This window comes from Callionymus lyra, chromosome 11, assembly GCF_982586985.1.
Source record: "Callionymus lyra chromosome 11, fCalLyr1.hap1.1, whole genome shotgun sequence".
Lineage (NCBI taxonomy): Eukaryota > Metazoa > Chordata > Actinopteri > Syngnathiformes > Callionymidae > Callionymus > Callionymus lyra.
Window position 1 is genome coordinate 9145893 of NC_141828.1, and position 19643 is coordinate 9165535.

The 19643-nt window shown below is 40.1% G+C and overlaps 1 protein-coding gene across 1 annotated transcript in view; it reads right to left on the minus strand.

The window, feature by feature from the left end:
* stk32c (serine/threonine kinase 32C) overlaps positions 1-19643 on the minus strand; it is a 92574-nt gene that overhangs the window by 2416 nt on the left and 70515 nt on the right. The window contains exons 4-8 of the mRNA XM_087802982.1: positions 13735-13908; positions 8091-8128; positions 7833-7922; positions 3258-3361; positions 3060-3176 (exon numbers count right to left, since the gene is read on the minus strand). Coding sequence (XP_087659108.1) covers positions 3060-3176; positions 3258-3361; positions 7833-7922; positions 8091-8128; positions 13735-13908 — 523 coding nt within the window. The remainder of the gene's footprint in view (positions 1-3059; positions 3177-3257; positions 3362-7832; positions 7923-8090; positions 8129-13734; positions 13909-19643) is intronic.

Below are 19643 nucleotides of genomic sequence, written 5' to 3' on the forward strand. Positions count from 1 at the left end.
AGTGAACAGGTTCGCGAACAGATAACGGTTCAGGCTTAAAAAAAAAAAAGTGACTCACAGACGTCGCCTCGTCTTTGTGATCAAAACTCCAACGTCAGACTGATAATTATTATTGACATTTAATGAGTCACGCGACCTTTTTCTGTTTTGTTGATCATTTGTTGACTCATTTTTTTGGGATATTTTTCACATATTATTTGTCAATGTTTGTCAGTTCTGCTTTATCTACATTGTCCAGGTTTTGTACATGTTTATACATTTTATTTTTACACTCAGTAAATAGAAGATAATGAAGAAAAAAAAGGAGAAAAAGGGGAAAAGTTGAAATAGAATTAGTAGTAGGAGAAGAAGTAATAGAAGTAGAATAAGTTATAGTAGAAGTAGTAGAATTAGTAGTAAAAGTATAAGTAGAAATAGTGGTAAAAGTATACGTATAAGTAGTAGTAAAAATATTAGTATATTAGAGCTAATAGTAGAATTACTAGTATAAGTATAAGTTGAAGTAGAATTATGGGTATAAGTATAGGTGGTAAAAGTAGTAGTAGAATTAGTAGTAAAAGCACAAGTCTAAGTAGTGGAATAAGTAGTAGTATAATTATAAGTAGGATAAGCAGTAGTAGAATTAGTAGAATTAGTAGTAAAATTATAAGTAGAAGTTGTAGAAGTAGCAGAATTATAAAAGCAGTAGTAGAATAAGTAGTAGTATAATTTGTATAAAGTATAAGTAATAAAAATAGTAGTAGTAATAGTAGTAGTAAGTAGCAACAATTTTATTTGTCTTTCAGGTCGATACTGTTGACTATTTTGCATTATTTCCCAAATCCAACCTTCGATCTTTGCTCAACATAACTATTTCTGTGGCGAAATACTTTGTGAAAGATTTAATTTAATCTCATATAATATCAAACTTTCATTAATATGTGTGATCATCACAAATTTATCTACTTTATAGTTTTTGTCTAGTTTTTTACTAGTGATGAAGCTTCATGAAACAGTGTCATTATTTTCAGAGTCCACTAGATGGCGATCTCTGCACTATTTTCCTTTGTTTTGAATGAAACATCACATCAGTTTTAAACCGACGGCGCCACCTACTGACCTCTAAACAACATGACACTGTTTCATGAAGCTTCATCAACACATCACTAATTTATTTTCGAGGTTTGTTTTGATTTAATCAACATATTTCAAAACGTCGACCGTCATTTTACCACATGGATCATAGATTTTTTGAAGGATTCTTCACTCTCTACTGCCGCTTTTCTGGCTTTTATCCTCAACACAAAACGTCATTGTTATCGTCAACATATTCAGACTGTGAGTTCAAGTTGTTGACGAGCGTCACTCAAACCTATTTCAGGCCACATCACTGAATTAAAGGTTCGTATGAATCACAGATATTTTTTGTTCTCGCCGTTTTTTGTCCTGAAAGCATCAAAACATCATGGCGTTCAGACTCTGGTGTGAATCATCTGTCGTGACGTGTTTGGTTTTTTTGTATTTTAGCCGAAACATGCTGAGCATCTTCAGTCTCCAGCTGTGAGTCAGCAATTATTGGGCGAATTCACTGCTAATTATTTCCCTTCATCCTCCCTCGGAGCGAACTTTGTTCTTTGTTTCTAATGATTCCGAGACGTGCCGCCAACAGGGGGCAGTGTGGCTCGGATCGCTCGGATCCAGTTGCGGTTCGCGAGCAGCCGTCTGCCTCGACCCGCCGGACACTTTTGGGTAACTCTTCTTTCCTCCTGCAGGGACGATTCTTCCGGTCCGACTGGATGAACTCCAGACGTGCTAATCGATCAGCGCTGGAGCGGAAGAGACGCCGCCGCCGCTCCCAGGAATACTTCTGTTAAAACACTGCCGGGTCTCCTGTCGCTCCGGCTCTTTCTAAAATACATCGAGCCGCAGGTGAAGAAGCGAACGAAAGACCACGAAGATCTCGTGGTTCACGACTGCATTTACCTCGCAGACGAAGATAACAAGTGAGAGGAACTAGAAAATGAGAAGATGCATGTGTGAATGTTGAATCTGTAACCTGAAGTACTAGTATTTTACTAGGATTCAAAGCAAGACTGGAAAATGTTGAAATTATAACATAAAGGACAAAGACTGATTTGAAAACCTTAAAATGAACTGGAAAAAAATGAGAAGAAAAAAAGAAGAAAAGGAAGGAAAAAAGAGAAAAATTAAAATAGAAGTAGTAGTAAGAGAAGTAATAGAATTAGTAGTAAAAGTACAAGTAGTAAAAGCAGTAGTAGAATAAGTAGTAAAATTACAAGTATAATTAGTAGTAAAAGTATAAATATACGTAAAAGTAAAAAGTATAAGTAGGAATAGAAATTGTAGTATAAGTATAAGTAGAAAACGCAGTAGTAGAATTAGTAGTAAAAGTACAAGTAGAATTAGTAGTAAAAGTATAAATATAATTAGAAGTAAAAGTAAAAAGTATAAGTATTAATAGAAAAAGTAGTAAAGGTATAAGTAGAAAAAGCATTAGTAGAATTAGTAATAAAGGTACAAGTATAATTAGTAGTATAATTAGTAGTAAAACTATAAGTAGAATGAATAGTAAAATTAGTAGTATAAGTATAAGTAGTAGTAGAATTAGTAATATAAGTATAGGTAGTAAAATAAGTAGTAGACTTAGTTTTAAAAGTATAAGCAGAATTAGTAGTATAAGTAATAAAAATAGTAGTAGTAATTAGACAAAAGTGTTTAAAGTGGAAGATGTGAGTAGATAAAGGTCAAAGGTCAAGTGAATGGGGGCAAAAGGGGGAGAAAAAGAGGAATAGAAGAAAGAGTAGAAGAGATAAAAGAAGGCTAGAACATAGCTTGCATTTCAGGAACGAACCGAATTGATAAAAGTTTAAATGGTTTAAATCGAATAAAATTTTGTTGATGAAGAAGTAAAAAAAAAAACGTGTAAAGAGAGAAAACAGGATCTCAGTGATGTACTGCATTCAGCATTCACACAATTATATAAATAATATCTCTGACAACACAAGGAAAATGGCGTCCAGTTTGTTTTGAGGTCAGTCACATGATGTCGTTCCACTGACCTTCCTCAGGAGAGACACCAGATCTTTGGGCCAGGTCGGGCTGTACTGGACGCTGACGGTGCTGAAGAGCTGGATCAGAGAGTCCACAGAGTTGCTGGTGTGGATGTCGTAGGGTCTCTGGGGGGAACACGGAACCTCGTCAGGTCAGGAGGCCCAAAGAAAACAAGGGGAAGATGCGACCGCGGTGACCATCCTCACCCAGCCCCGCAGGACCTCGAAGACGGTCACCCCGAGGGACCACCAGTCCACTTCCACGGCGTAGCCGGTCCCTCCGTTCAAGAAGGACTGGAAGATCTCTGGAGCTGGAAAAACAACAACAACACATAAATATATGATTTTGATCATTTGTCTGACGGCAAATTACAAGTTAAAGCACCAGAATATAAAACTAAACACATTACAAGCTCAAATAAAAATAGAGAATCCAACAATCTCTGCACCCACAGATCCTTAGACAGTTGATACGGGTCATGATAGCTAAAAAAAGCTTTTCTATTGTATTTTAAATATTTTCAAAACAAAATCAATCCACGAACGAGTGCTAGAATCAACACAAGCTCTGTGACTCCGACCGAAAAACACATTAACTAGAAACAGGTATCACGACACAGTGTCTTCATTTTGAAAAAAACACCACTAGATGGCACTAGTTTGACAAAGATGTCCGACTTCATTGGATCGGTAGATCAGAGCCATAAGTGTCATGTCTTGGTCTCATGATCTTATTTTGAAACTTGTTTTGCGTATCTTTTTCTGTTCCCTAAAGTTGGTCGGCGCCTGTTGCTCTCACAGCAGCTGCAGCTCATCATCTAATCACCACCTCGGCTGCTTACAGCCACCTCTCCTGCAGCAACAGGCGCCAGATTATAATCCTCACTCCCTGTCATGTACATTTTCTATTTCTCTTATCATGGACTACATTTTTGTTTGTTCTTAGTATTTTTGTCCTCCTTGTGCCTGAGCCTTCTTTTTTTTTTAATATAATATCCAACGTTTATTTTTTTTAATCACTGCTCTCTTGTTTTTTTAGTCTCTGTGAATTCTTGTTTTATACCTGTGGTGCTCTTCTATAGTTCTTTGGACTGTGATATCGACACTTTGAGACTGTGTCTCAAATTGCATACTTATCTTAGTGCACTGGTGGTTAGTATGCATCAGGATAGTGTGCATTCTAACTAGTACGCAAATTCTCAACAGATAGTATGTCTCAAATCAAACACTGCAGGAAACGACGCGACAGCTTCTTCTTCTACTACTATTTAACGATGATTTCAACCAGCTGTAGGAACACTATCGCCACCTGCTGGCAGCACGTTTTATTTGGATCAAAAATGATGAGAAACGAAATATTCGCAAGATATTTACGCCAGTATCAGCATCAACGTGTCATCCTCCTACTGCTGACTGAAAATGTACCTGTAAGTTTATATATACTGTATATATATATATATGACTCAAGTAACTTCCGTTTACAACGTCAACATCACTAAGATAGAGCTGTTTAGGGTAGAAAGTGTCCATCGATCCATACTCAGTTTTTTGGGCGTTTTAGTGACAATTTAGTGTGCATGTACATAAATAATAAATAAATTACAAGCCATAATCAACATCAACTAAATCTGACAAAAACATTGGTTCCCTTCAAAATAAAAGCTTTAGAAAATCCTTGCAGATGTGGGTTGTGATCCTACCAGTTAAGAATCACTCCAACAAAAGACTAAAAACGTTTTCACTGTGGCAGAATTTGAGCTCTACCACGACTGATAACAAAAGTAGGCGTGCGACCATCGATGCTAAATAGATTCTACCAACACAACAACGTGACTCTAACCTTGAACAACCGTCACTGAATGGCTCTGAAATAAAAGTCTTAACGATTTATCCCGATGAGGATATATTTTCTAACATGGTGGATTGTATTTGACGTGCACCAGCAACATCAGCTCTCTTCTGATTATAGATTCAGAGACGCATCTATCACTCTCCAATCTGTTTCCCTCTCAAGTCTTTAAGCTGCTCAACAAAGTTAGAAAACAAGAGTTTGTAACGCACCAATTAACAAAATCGCTTCTCCTGGTGGTTTATTTCGGGAGTCGAGACGGGAGGAAGCGTTTGAAAGGAACCTTCTAATTATCTCCACAAAGGACGGCAGAGTTATCGGTTTATTTTCTTTCTGTCGGCGAGTTTGCAGGATTAATGGGAACGAATAACGGCGCGGGAACACAATCGATCACCGCGCTGGTCGCTTATAACCGAGGTGAAGTTACGAGGTTTGGTGAAACTCTGAAACAGAACTTTCCAGGTTCTATCTTTGTAAAACTTGGGACCGTGTTAACAGCAACCTGGTGAAATTAACTTCAGCATCAAGCGGCTTGTTTGTCAAAAGACTTCCTGTTTCCTGACACTGACTGCGTGGACTCGCAGCTGGACCTTGTTTCCATGATTACCGGTTTTAATTGGCGTCTTATGACATGAAGCAGGTGAATGTTCTCTGATAGCGGTTACAACTCTTGTCTCTTGTTGATCTCGCTTCGTTGATTATTTGACGGGTCTGAACTCTTGCATTTGCGATTTCTATTTCAGGTACTTTTTTCTTATTTACAAATGTTTCTTTTTGTGCTACCTGTGGGTAAGAAATACGTGAATTATGTGCAATACTACACATATCCTCCATGTTTTTAGCACTACCAGATGCGGACAAAAGTGTAGCGTAGAACTAGATATAGGGGTGTGTCCCAAATCAAGCACTTCTGCACTTGCACTTAATATTTTGAGTGCACAAGTGCCGATGAGCAGTGTACGAAAAAGTAGTTTGCAATGAGCGGTCAATTGGCCAGAATATTGAGTGTGGATCGATGGACACTTTCCACCCTTGACGTCCTCCAGCTTAGTGACGTAGATGAAGCTAAACTGAAGCCACTGACGACGCGTCTTCGGAGCAGATACCGGCGTAAATGTCTTGAGAAAACATTAATTTGACCAGAAAACAACACAAGAACAGTAATAACACAATAAAACACAACCTAATAATTGGCAAAAAGTGCTGTCAAATGTTGGTAATAGAGTTGCAACAGCTGGTTGCAATCAGTGTTAAAAAGTAGTAGAAGAAGAAGCTGTCGAGTCATTTCCTGTAAGTGTGTAGCAACAGAGTTTGATTTGAGACAGTACTACCCTGTCGAACTTTGAGCACTGCACAAGTACTGTAAAGCAGCGCACTTTAGAGAGTGCACGATTTAAGACGCCGCATGGGAAATCAGCAATCCATATTCGCACGTGTGTTGCATTCAAAATACGCAACTTTATTTATATAGCTGATAACATAGAGTCTCTTCGAGTCCCAAATAATCGATTTTACGAAGGATAAAGAGAAAAACTAATTATTGTGTCTATAGAATCTAGTGGTGAAAATCAATATCAGGACCTTCCAGGGAAAGTTTTTTGGAAGTTTAGGCAAAGAGGGAAACATGACGTGAGCTCCGCAGTCGTGTCGATGATTGTAATAAAAGGTGGTTCTTAGAAGCTTCCAGTTTATCACAGGGGAAATAATTGTGTCGTGATTCAACTGATTGTACATCATAGCAGACAAAACCTCCTGATGTTTAAAGTAAATGTACCGAGACCCTGTTATTATCTTTCATAAATGCTTCAGGACTGGAAGAGACAATACGTTCTTGGATTTATAAATAAAATGATGTTTTTGAATGCAACACACACGCATACAAATAGACTGTACTGACACTACTATACAGTAGTCCGAATCGAAAAAACATAGCAAATCGAAACAGGTGATTACGAATGCGGGCGCGTAGATTTCCACAGCTGTGTCTCAAATCGCATACTTGCGTACTTCAACTTAGTATTTTAAGTGCATCTCAATTCTTCAATGCGAAATGTAGTGATCCATGCACACTAAATTGTCGTACTAAAACGCCCACAAAACTGAGTATGGATCAACGGACACTTTCTACCCTAAACAGCCACCATCTTAGTGATGTTGACATGATGTCAATTATATATATATATATATATATATATATATATATATATATATATATATTTATATGCATATACTTACAGGTGCATTTTCAGCAGCAGTAGGAGGATGACAAGTCTTCGATTCTGATTTTTCTCATTTCTTGATCCAAACAAAACGTGCTGCCAGCAGGTGGCGATAGTGTTCCTACAGCTGGTCTTAATCATAGTCAAATAGTAGTAGAAGAAGAAGCTGTCGCGTCATTTCCGGTTAGTTCGTAGCGGCAGAGTTTGATTTGAGACATACTTTCTGTCGAGAATTTACGTACTAGTTAGTGTGCACACTATCCTGATGCATACTAACCACCAGTGCACTAAGATAAGTATGTGATTTGAGACACAGAACAAGATTGTGTACTGAAAACCCCCATGTATGATCAAACAACTTTGTTGTTTGGACAATAATCCCAGCACATGTTGTCCCTGAGGGAAATCACTCTTTATTTTGAACCGTACTGTTTGGTTTTTGTTCCATTTGTGTTTTTCCAGGTCTTATTATTGGATGTTAGGAGCTAAATGGGAAACCTGACTTGCTCTCCGATGCAATATGAGGACGTGTTGTGGTCGACAGCGCCACATTAAGGCCACATTAAGTCTGGTCAACAAAATGCCTGCTGGACTTTTTGGCTTGAAAGGTTTTTGCCGTCAACCCGAGGGAAGGTCTGATCGATTAAGACATCCGTCAACAGAACGATGGTGTCAAAACATGATGCATCTCCTTCCCGGGCGCGACGACTTTACCCATGTACGGTTTGGTTCCCGCTAAGGCCGTGGCTCGCTCGCCGTCCTTGATGATGGTCGCGATGTTGAAGTCCGTCAGGTGAACGTGACCTGCCGAGGGCGAAGCACAGAGTCAGACTCCTGGAGGCTAAAAAAAGAATGTGTGATTTTAGAAACCAGACCAGAGTGTCCTTTTTTTTTTTGGAACCAAACACTGCTGTGACCTCTTTGGTTTGAGAATCGGGGTCAGATCCTGGTGGAAGATGCGCCAAGACTCACCTTGTTCATCCAGAAGAATATTGTCCGGCTTCACGTCCCTGAAAGACAGACGATCAAATATTGAAGCCAGAGCTACGTAGTCATCATCATGTTCACACTTTTCTACAGTTGGTGCAACAAGCTCGTGTGATTCCACATCCAGAGGGAACATTCCCAGCAGGACCGGCCCCCGAAAGTCGACATAAGAGAGCTGAGGAAGTTTATTCTTTAGTCTTGAGCTAACTTTTGACGCAGTGGCTCACGTGGATGTCTGGTCTTTAATCTTTTGAAAGTCATAGAAAGTTGGTTAGAAGTAAATTGTTTTTTTAAAACAAGCAAGAACTGACAAGCGACTTCAATTAACGTTTCAAAGGATACAGGATTGATTATGAGACGAAACCGCTGCACTGTTGAAAAGACAGCTTTGCTGAATCTATATTTTGTCATTAAAGTTGAGAAGTTTTTTTAATGTAAGAGTTTGGTCTTACAATTGTTTCGTCTTCTCTCAAGTAGCGACAAAGGCTCACTGGATAAGTTTGTTTTTCAAGATGACAGCGAAGTTCTAAGGGACACTATTCCTCCTATGAAGGAAACATTTAACATGTTTTAGGTTAAAAAAGAAAAAGCTAGTTAGATAGTTATTCCTATGATTGATCCTGTATGTGCAAATTTGCATTTTGGTCAGAATCTATATTCAACAAACATGCACAGGGTCACCTAAGTAAAACTTTTGGAACAATCATAAGTAAGTAGTATTTAATTTATACATATAAATGTGTCTACTCGTTTGGGCTATTGTAACAGTTTATTTTCATGTCTGAACAAGAAGGAGCTGTCACGCCTGCAGTTAATACAAAACTCTGCAGCGAGAATTCTGACCTGCTCTAGTAGAAGAACTCACATTTCCCCCGATCCTTAAAACTCTTCACTGGCTAAAAGTTTAAAATTCTGGTTCTTACTTTCAGAGCAATTCTGATTTTATTCAATTTATTGTTTCTATTCAAACAACAGAGGAGAGAAATCCTTCCAGACTGTTGCTCCTAAGCTTTGGAACCATCTCTGTGTTTGATGATCTACTGACTCCTTCAAGAAACATCTTAAGACCTTTTTATTTGTGCTTTTTCCTAATTTTCTTCCTAATGAATATTCTGTTGATACCCAGTCAGGGCCAGTTAGCTTTAGCATGTGGCTAATTGTTTACAAGCATATTTAATAAATGAGGACTAATCTATTTTCTTAAAAAATATGAATTACCAGGGCTGCCATTATTAGTTAATAAAAAAGTAATTCAACACATTAGATTACAGTATATAACCGACCTTAATTATGGTGCCCATGATGCATTTCTGCATGCAAATCTGAAAAGGAACGCGGTGCCCACGCAAACACAAACATGTGAAGCGACTCTACAGGTGTCGAACATTCGTGAACGACACGTTTCCTTTAGATTACCCTCACGATCCAGGAAGTAATCACCGATCTCACTCAGGGCGACACATTAAGGGGGTACATCTGCTCGCCGGCGCACGTGTAAAGTGGGTGTTGGATCAACATGTGTGAGGACCTGAGGGAGGCCACTCTCCCGCCGAGACCCCGGAGATGAGCTCAAGATGGCCGTATAGCAACACGGAAGCCTCCGCGGGCCATTAACGCCACTCGGATTATTGAACGAGGCCGTGAACGACGGAGACGCTAACACGCCTCGAACTCCTGAGCCACCTTTTTTTCCTGCTGTTTTCGTGTCTAATGACCAGAATTCTCTCTCTTGTCTTCAAGGGGAGGAACAAAGCCGAGATGAGAGGCTCCAACAGGTGTCCTCGGATGAAAGAGTGAGGGGAGATTCTTCCGCCGCTTTCTTCCTTCTCATAAGACTTTTATTTTTATTTTTTTTTTAACATCCATCGGGCCTGGTGGCGGCAGCTGACTGTTGCTAGGAGACCGGCAGAAGGGTCTTCCTGCAGTCGGCGCCACATAATAACAGCGTAGTATTCCGCTGTCACAAACTAACAGGGTGGAACCAAATTGCGGAGCCGAGGACGGACGCTGGCAGGCGGGGAAGGGATTACAGCCGTGGGAGGAGGAGACGGCATTGTGTCGGGGATGTCACGATCTGGGATAAATACGTTTGGTCTGTCGAGAGATTTTTTCGCCCGGTGGATCATCAAATATGACAACCTGTGCGCCACAGAGGACGCACACTTCCCTTTTCTCTCACTTTCTTATGAGCCAGTAGCATCGGCATCTTTTTTTGGAACGCATTCTCTGTGATTCGATCTTTTTAAATAATACTAATTAAGTAATAATACTTTCTCAACATTCTTTTAGATCTTTAATCCACATTTCTAAGATAATTTCTGGTCAAGTATGTGTTTCCACTAGTGATGGTCTCATGAAGCTTCATGAAACAGTGTCATTGTTTTCAGAGTCCACTAGATGGCGTCTCTGCACTATTTTCCTTTGTTTTGAACAACTGTTCTAATGAAACATCATTTTTAAACTGATGGCGCCACCTACTGAACTCTAAACATCATGAAACTATTTCATGAAGCTTCATCAACACATCACTAGTTTCCACATCAACCCATTAATCAAAATTGTCTTATCTTTTCTTGAGATTATGTTCCATTTTTCAACTGTGTGTCTTCTGAGTCATGATTTTTAACTTCATAATTAGTAGTTGTTTTAGTTAGATAAGTTATCTTGACAGTTGTTTTGAAAGTAGTACCGAAAAGCAAAAGCAAAAAAACATTCTGTAGTATTAATTCTGTATACTTTGTTGTATTACTGTTGTAGCAGGAGTAGAAGTAAATAAAACAAACAAAAAAAGAGTAATCTATGTTGTAATAGTAGGTGTAATAATACAAAGTTGTGGTGATTATAGTTAATATTTGTTGTTATATTACGATGATAATACAAGTAGCAATAGTTGTAACAACATTTGTAATATAAGCAGTGGTAATGGGTTGATGAAGCTTCGTGAAACAGTGTCATGTTGTTTAGAGGTCAGTAGGTGACGCCATCAGTTTAAAAATGATGTTTCATTCGAACAGTTGTTCAAAACACAGGGAAAATAGTGCAGAGACGCCATCTAGTGGACTCTGAAAATAATGACACTGCTTCATGAAGCTTCATCAGACCCTCACTACTTTTTAGTAATTTCCAAAATGACTCACTCGGCATTGTGGCAATCATGGAAAAAATACTTTTACAATTAAGACATTTTAAGTTGTATTTATTTCGTATTTCCAATTTTTAACCTTGATGACAAAACCTTTAAAATGCCTTGAAATCCAGATGAAACTACACCAAAAAAACTCTCAACTAATAACAAATCAATAAACTCCTTGTGAGAGGTACATGTTGTATCATTGATCAAATAGAAAGAGTTAAAATGATCTGTTATTATAATCATAGTAGTTATAATTAGTGATGGTCTGATGAAGCTTCATGAAGCAGTGTCATTATTTTCAGAGTCCACTAGATGGCGTCTCTGCCCTATTTTCCTTTATTTTGAACAACTGTTCTAATGAAACATCATTTTTAAACTGATGGCGCCACCTACTGACCTCTAAACAACATGACACTGCTTCATGAAGCTTCATCAAAACATCACTAGTTGTGAAGATGTACTAGTTAGCTATAGAACAAGTGCTGGTCGTCAAACACTCCCAGCCTTCATCATTAAATCCTACATGAGTCGTAAAAAAAACAAGTTTTTATTTCCAGTTCTGGAAATGTTTAATTAGAGTCCAAGCATTTATCTGTTAATGAAAGAGAAACACTCGAGCGGAGGAGCCAAAAAAAAAGGGTTTTTTGAACGAGGCTCAAACACGTCGGCCGCCATCTGCGGGACCAAACTGGAGGTCTGGCGGACGACTGGCTCGCTCACACTCTTTGGGCGGAAGTTTGATGTCGGATGATGACAGATGATGACGACTGCAGTGACAGACGTGTGACGATTATCTACTGTATGTAGAATCTGAGGTTTTCAAGAAACAAAACAGTTTTATCCTGTCGCTCGTTCGTCTGATGAAGACCATCACAACAAACGTAATACACAACACGGCGTGTGTTGAATGTTGCCGTAAAGGTAGCGTCGCCCCGGGCGGACATCCGTGCGTCAGGTGTCTGCAGGGGATGTCGGAAGAACCTCCGACAGTCACTGAGCTTATTTTACCTCTCGTAGTGTTTAATTCATGGCCAACATTTCCGCGGCCGCCGGAGCCGAAGTGAATCTGGGGTCGAGCGTTACACGCCTGAGTTCACCGCCGGAGAGGGAGTGCGTGGCCAACGGGCGCCAGGAGACTCAGCGTTTTTTTTTTCGTCTCGATAAAAAAATAATGACTCGAAAAATCTATTCGGTGATACACTAGCCTTTTGATGGTTTTTCTTTTTATCTCGTAAATGGAATCTAAATTATTTTCTTTATCTTTCGGAGTCAAATGTGAGCCTCGTATATCAGGACCCTCCTCGTGTTTCCTTCACGTTGATCTAATGCAGGAGGATGTGATGTAGGGCTGGAGAGTACGAGGGTCGTTTACGAAAAAACATCATCCGGGACATCTTGGTCATAAATTCCTATTGATTTTTTTTTCTCTTATTGTGACTCAGCGGTGGTTTTGTTTAACCTCTTTTCACATTAAAGTTGGTAAATTTGAACATTTGAAAATGATTTAATTGTAATTGGGCTTTCAAGAAAATGTGTTTACAATTTCTTTTTACAGTATAATATATTAAACAGAGGTGAATAGCTTTTCTTTCAGAAAATACGTTTCTTTTGTTTTCAAAACACATTTTATTTTATTTGTGATGGTCTGATGAAGCTTCATGAAACAGTGTCATTATCCTCAGAGCCCACTAGATGGCGTCTCTGCACTATTTTCCTTTGTTTTGAACAACTGTTGTAATGAAACATCATTTTTAAACTGATGGCGCCACCTACTGACCTCTGAACAACATTGTTTCATGAAGCTTCATCAACACATCACTCATTTTGATTTTAATTATTTAAGGTTTATATGTCAAATAAAATAGTTTGATTTTTAATTTTTTAATTCAAGTATTGACAGCATATTTTTGTGGCGCAATTAAACTCCTGACCACTAGATGGCAGCAATCATAACGCAGCTAAATAAACAATGTAACCCTGCAATATTCCAGCAGCGACTAAGGACGAGAGGATACAGCGGATTTCAGCAGCTTTTAAAGTTGATGTTTGTACATTTTTTTTGTTTTTAATGAAAGCAGATACAACTTTGTCAATACTACAACAGACAATACTACAAATATATATCCTTGTAACTACAGTATCGCAAAAAATACTGTATCATTGCGACTGTATCGTGATACGTATCTCCTGATTCTTGCCAATACGCACACCTAATTGTAACTAGTGATGGTCTGATGAAGCTTCATGAAACATTGTCATGTTGTTTAGAGGTCAGTAGGTGGCGCCATCAGTTTAAAAATGATGTTTCCTTAGAACAGGTGTTCAAAACCCGGGGAAATAGTGCAGAGACCGCCATCTAGTGGACTCTGACGATAATGACACTGTTTCATGAAGCTTCATCACTAATTGTAACTGTTTCTATCCACGTGTGCAAGGGGAGCAGAATTCTTTATTGTAATAGAAAAAAAAGATGGACGCCATTTCCGTGTGTCTCACCTGTGTATGATGTGCTGACTCTGCAGGTAGTCCAGCGCCAGCGTCATCTCGCACAGGTAGAGTTTGACGGCGCCCTCGCTGAACTGCACGTTCTGCTGCAGGTGGTACCGGAGGTCCCCCCCCAGCAGCAGGTCCACCACCATGAACATGTCCTCCTCATCCTGGAAGGAGTACCTGGCAGGCGTAGGGGGCGACAGAGAGCGACAGATCACTCAGGGGGGGCGAGTCACGTGACGCACACGAACAACAAGACGCCATCGCACGGTCGACACAAATACTGCGTCACGAACACACAAAAAAGGCGCATTCGGGGGTCGGCATGCAGCTTCTGTCGGGGGGGTGCAGGTGTGCGACTCACGTCTTCTCATGCTCAGACGTGTGCGACTCACGTCTTCTCGTGCTCAGACGTGTGCGACTCACGTCTTCTCGTGCTCAGACGTGTGCGACTCACGTCTTCTCGTGCTCAGACGTGTGCGACTCACGTCTTCTCGTGCTCAGACGTGTGCGACTCACGTCTTCTCATGCATCTGTTCACTCGCTGAGACGTGTGCGATTCAGTCACAGTCCGGGCTAAGATGAAAGTCCTTTGTCGTTCCCCCTATGACTTGATGTGTCCACAGGTGTGTGGGATTCAGTGACAGTGTGAGTCGGTACCACTTCCTGTTTCACTTTTTTTAAGGATAAGACAGATCTGGGGGTCTCGTTGAGTTCGACCGACTTCCTGAGTCTCAGGGACTCACAAGCATGTGTGTCAAAGTTAGAATGGTGGGATTCAGTGACTCACTCAGGTTTGTGGGATTCAAGGGGAAGACATGAGGTGTTTGCCACTTCTTGTCGAGAAACTGGAGCCAAAAAAGAAGTCCACTGATCAACTCAGTTTCATGTACTTCCTGTCCATCCTGATGACTCTAGACGTGTGGGATTCAGTGTGAGGATGAGTTGGACTCTCTGCTACTCTAGTAACAAGAATTACCAGGTGCGACATTTATACACAATCTGACGAAATCAGACTAAAGAACTGTGATCTCAAGGGTCAGATTAGGTTATATCAAGCGACCTGGACGTGTAGGACTCATCACAAAACATGAGCCCTAACAGTGACATAGAAATTCAACGAGTCAGACCAATTTCCTGTCTACTTTAGGGATCATAGACCCAAGTATTTCAAGTTTTTCAAGTATTTTGAAGAATAAATGTTGAAGAATGAGTCCCACAACTGAAGCATCTTTAAACATGCTTCTACTCAAACATAAGCTAAGAACTGGAGATGGACTTCAATAACGTAGAATCCAGACCACGATCCTCAAATTAAAGCCTCAGCGCGTGATGGTTGCACAGTTTCTTCCCCAGATACCGGATCCCTGTCGACGGCCTCGGCGGTTTTTCACCGTTTCCACACTTTACTCCTCATCAAAGCTGCCGCGTCTGCACCGAGCTCTCGGCGGCGGCGATCGCATTCAGGTGCAATTTCCTGCCTGTCTGAGAGTGGAAATGGAAGCCGAGTGAAAATAATTCCATTTCATCCTCTGATCGCTGGAGACGCCGCGAGAGAAGAGACGAACGATCCGATCTGGAGTCGGGTTTGTTTCTCGAGGTAACTAACGTGCCGAGTTAAAGACATTGATTAATGAATCATTGATTAATCATTGATTAATCAGAAGACACGGTTCTTTAGACTGCAGCCGTACTTGAAGCAAAGCGTACGTCGATATATATAAATGAATAATGACTTTAGTACTTCAGTAAAGTTGGCTTTTGATTGGCAGATTCGATCTTTGTGCGTTAATTACACAGAAACAAAAATGTGTTGAATTACACAATCGCACATCTTTGTAATCACAGCTGCCTGCTGTATCGACTACAAGCCTATTTAAACTAAAATATTTAATCGTGTTGTCCTCACAAAATACATGGATCTTTATGCAGACGAGTGTAAGGGACCGTCCTCCAATAGATGAAAAACTTGAGAGCTTTAATCTTAAATTTTCAGGAAAGAAAAATGATCAAGTATTTAAAATAAATTCTTCAAGTACCTGAAATCGTAAAATTTACATCCTCCGTGACCTTGGGTCCGTTTCGCACCTCATTTGCCTTCATATTCATTCATACAACAGTTCTTATTTTTTTCATTTAATTTTAATTTTAATTTATTTTATGAAGTATTTTCAATTATACTTTTATAAGTGATGGTCTGATGAAGCTTCATGAAACAGTGTCATGTTGTTTAGAGGTCAGTAGGTGGCGCCATCAGTTTAAAAATGATGTTTCAGTTGTTCAAAACAAAGGAAAATAGTGCAGAGACGCCATCTAGTGGACTCTTAAAATAATGACACTGTTTCATGAAGCTTCATCAGATCTTTACTAGTTTATATAAATGATCCATGATATAATATGTAATTATTTCATTATTAATATATTTTAGTTGTTTCTGCACTTTTTATCGGATATTTTTATTGGCTGTACAAATCCATCTATTTCTTAATTAATTACACCAACAATACATAAAATGCATTTTTTTTTCCAACTACCCTGTTGCGTCAAAATTCGTTCCGATCAAAAGAGAGGTTTGAACTTTTCATGAAAATATTTGGATGCCAATGACCTTTATCACTCATTTGACAGCCGACATTTTGCGACTCCATCCACGTGGCCGCAGGTCCGTCAGCGACGTCCTCCTGAACTTCCTCCTGGCGTCAAGGAAGCCACTGAATCCAGAAATGTTGTGTCTGAGGCAGGCGGGGAGGTTTTGTGCTTCGCAGAAGGAAGCGTGTCGCACAAAACGGATAAGAAGTGAGACGCCTCAGCAGATGGTAGCTCCGGGAGGCAGCCGAGCGTTTGGCAGGGATCCTTCGCCGTCACCTTTTTATCACCTCATTGTCACCGCAGCCTCTGTCCCCGGCACCCCACTATCTGCGCCGCCAACATATCTGGGCTCCCGTCACCGGCTGTTCTGGTTGTCACTTCCTGATGTCGACGCGTTGACACCGCTTGTCAGACCACAGCGGGCGACGAGCAGGAGCTAGAAGCTGACAACTTTCATCACCTTCTCTGGAGAAACCGTTTGTCCCATTTCCCGTCAGTCAGTCTGAGCTCGACACCAGAGCCAGCGTCTCAAAAAATGTTCTTTAATTAAAGAATCTCTCAATCAAGTCCAACATCTGGTTAGTAGTGATGGTCTGATGAAGCTTCATGAAGCAGTGTCATGTTGTTTAGAGGTCAGTAGGTGGCGCCATCAGTTTAAAAATGATGTTTTATTAGAACAGTTACTCAAACAAAGTAAAATAGTGCAGAGACGCCATCTAGTGGACTCTGAAAATAATGACACTGCTTCATGAAGCTTCATCAGACCATCACTACTGGTTAGTACCTCACCTGAGCACTAGTGTATGTTTTCAGCATTATTTACATACTGGGCTGGACTAACATAATGTTTATTTATCATACAGTTGACATGGCTAAATTAAAAATCAATAAACTCAAAATGAATATTCTCTAATTTATTTATTAATATTTTAATGACACTTTTCCGTTCTACTTATATAATCAGGGTAATATATGTGTTTATGTATATGATAAAATGTATATTTAATATATGTTTAGTATAATAAATGAGTTATTATTTATATAAAATATAGATATTTACTTTATATAAGGGAATTTTTTTGCTTTTCATTTGCAGTTTGATAATTATTTTTCTGTTTCGCTTCAAAACCCTGATTTTCATGATTTTATCATCGTTTCTTTTTTATTATTGGAAAAGAAAAACTATTTTACAAGACCCTGACAAAATATTGTTTGTTAATAATAATAACGTATATTTTCTTCCTCTTTATCTATTTTTTTTTTAACATATTACTGGTTTCTTTTTTTTTTAAATTTATTTCCACATTTCAACAGATTTTCTATAAAATTACTTTTTTATTTCTTAAATGTTGCTTTTAGATTCAGACTTATCTTTCATAATAATAATACATTTATCTTATTCTTTTTTGGCAATAGAACATTTATTTAAATATATAATATTTGTTGAGAAGTAACATTTTTTTAAAGAAATGTGTTGTTTATTTTTTTTTCAAATACTACTAAAATAAAAAAGTTTGGCCTTTAATTTACATTGTAACTGGTGATGGGCTTAAAATAGTGAGACCGCCATCTAGTGGACTCTAGTGGAATGACACTGCTCCATGAATCTTCATCAGACCATCATTAGTGATACAGAGGGTGGTTGTTGAGAATCCCTTTCAAATGGAAAAAGATTGAGCTGAAATTTAGTGCTAAAATTCCTGTTCCTTTCCAGTCTCTATGGCACCAAGGACCGGACTCTGGAGTTGGCGTATTGCATCTGGAGGAAGACGTGAAATCTGTTCCACTCGTCCGTTCGCCTCCTGATTCGGTCGATACGCCGCGATCCGATCTATTTCCAGCGTAATTACATCTACATGATCGACGTTACGATTCATGACTCTGACTGACACTCCGTCTAACTGATATGGTACTTAACATGCAACGTTCTCCCCCTCGGGTGACTCCGGCCGGTTATTAACGGAGAGTAAAATCTCCGGCTGAGTGATCGTCCGGCACTAATTCGGCCTCTCACGAGCGTGCGTTAGTTAAAAAGCTGCAGGAAGGGAACTCGCGAAAAGTCCGGGGTTGGAAGTCCTGCCGCAACCGTTCCAGTGACTTGGAGGAATATGAGCGAGCTGGAGTGAGAACAAGGAACAGGCTGAAATAATCAGGCCACGGTGACAAATGAGCCGAGGGAAGCAGGGAGGGAAGGGACGGAGGAGAGGAAAACAAGAGCCTGTGATTCGCTTGTTTGGAAAGTTTGGAGTGGCCTCAATAAAGTTAAGACTCAATCATGTGACGTTGAAAAACTCGTGAGCTCGTTCACCTCAAACTTCTCCTTCCGTTGTCCTGCTTTTTTTTTTTTACGATGACGACCATAAATCGGCGACGAGTCGGCGTCGAGGAGAGCGTGCCGTGTTGGAGAAACAGTCCGAACGCCTCCTTCGGGAATCATCTCGTAGCTCGCCGTTTACGAGGACGATTTAACGCCGGCCCGACTCGATGTAACTGCTGACAGTGGGGTGTGGGGGGGGGTATAGAGGCTAATTTGTTCCACGGTCTCCGAAGGCCTTGTTCCGGCCCGGGCTCAGATCAATATTCCTAATGGAGGCTGCTCATCCATCCTCGCTCGCTCGCTCGCCGTGGAGGATGTTGGAGGAGTAAAGGGTTGACAGGCCCCACGAGGCGTCGGCGTCGGCGGTGGTCTCGGCCTGATTTTCTCCTCATCGATTGAGAAAGAGGGGGAACGATTGTAGAATTTGATAACCCGAGCAGAGGACAGGAGAAAGCAGATACACATTTCATAAGTAGGAAGTTGAGCTAGGTTTGGGGTTAAACTTAAAGGGTCACTTTAACAAGGGCTAGTGATGTGTTGATGAAGCTTCATGAAGCAGTGTCATTATTTTCAGAGTCCACTAGATGGCGTCCCTGCACTATTTTCCTTTGTTTTGAACAACTGTTCTAATGAAACATCACATCATTTTTAAACTGATGGCGCCACCTACTGACCTAAACAACATGATACTGTTTCATGAAGCTTCATCACTGGTGTTTCAAAGCTGCCCTAGTTCCTTCACGCATTACCCAAAATACTTCTTCATCTTCGTCTCCATATAATCTAATATCTTTGCACATATTTCATCCATTGACTACCTGCCCGAACAACTTGTTGTGAACACCCACGGTGTTCCATGTAACACAACGGTTTAAATTTGGAACTAAGCCGGAGGAGGTCTTGAGTGACCTCTAGATAGTGGTCTTTGTGTTCGGTCCTGCTGGGTGCTGACTGTGAGGCGGTACTGTGACGCACCATCCTAGGAGTTTGCTTTGAAGAAACAGCTGCA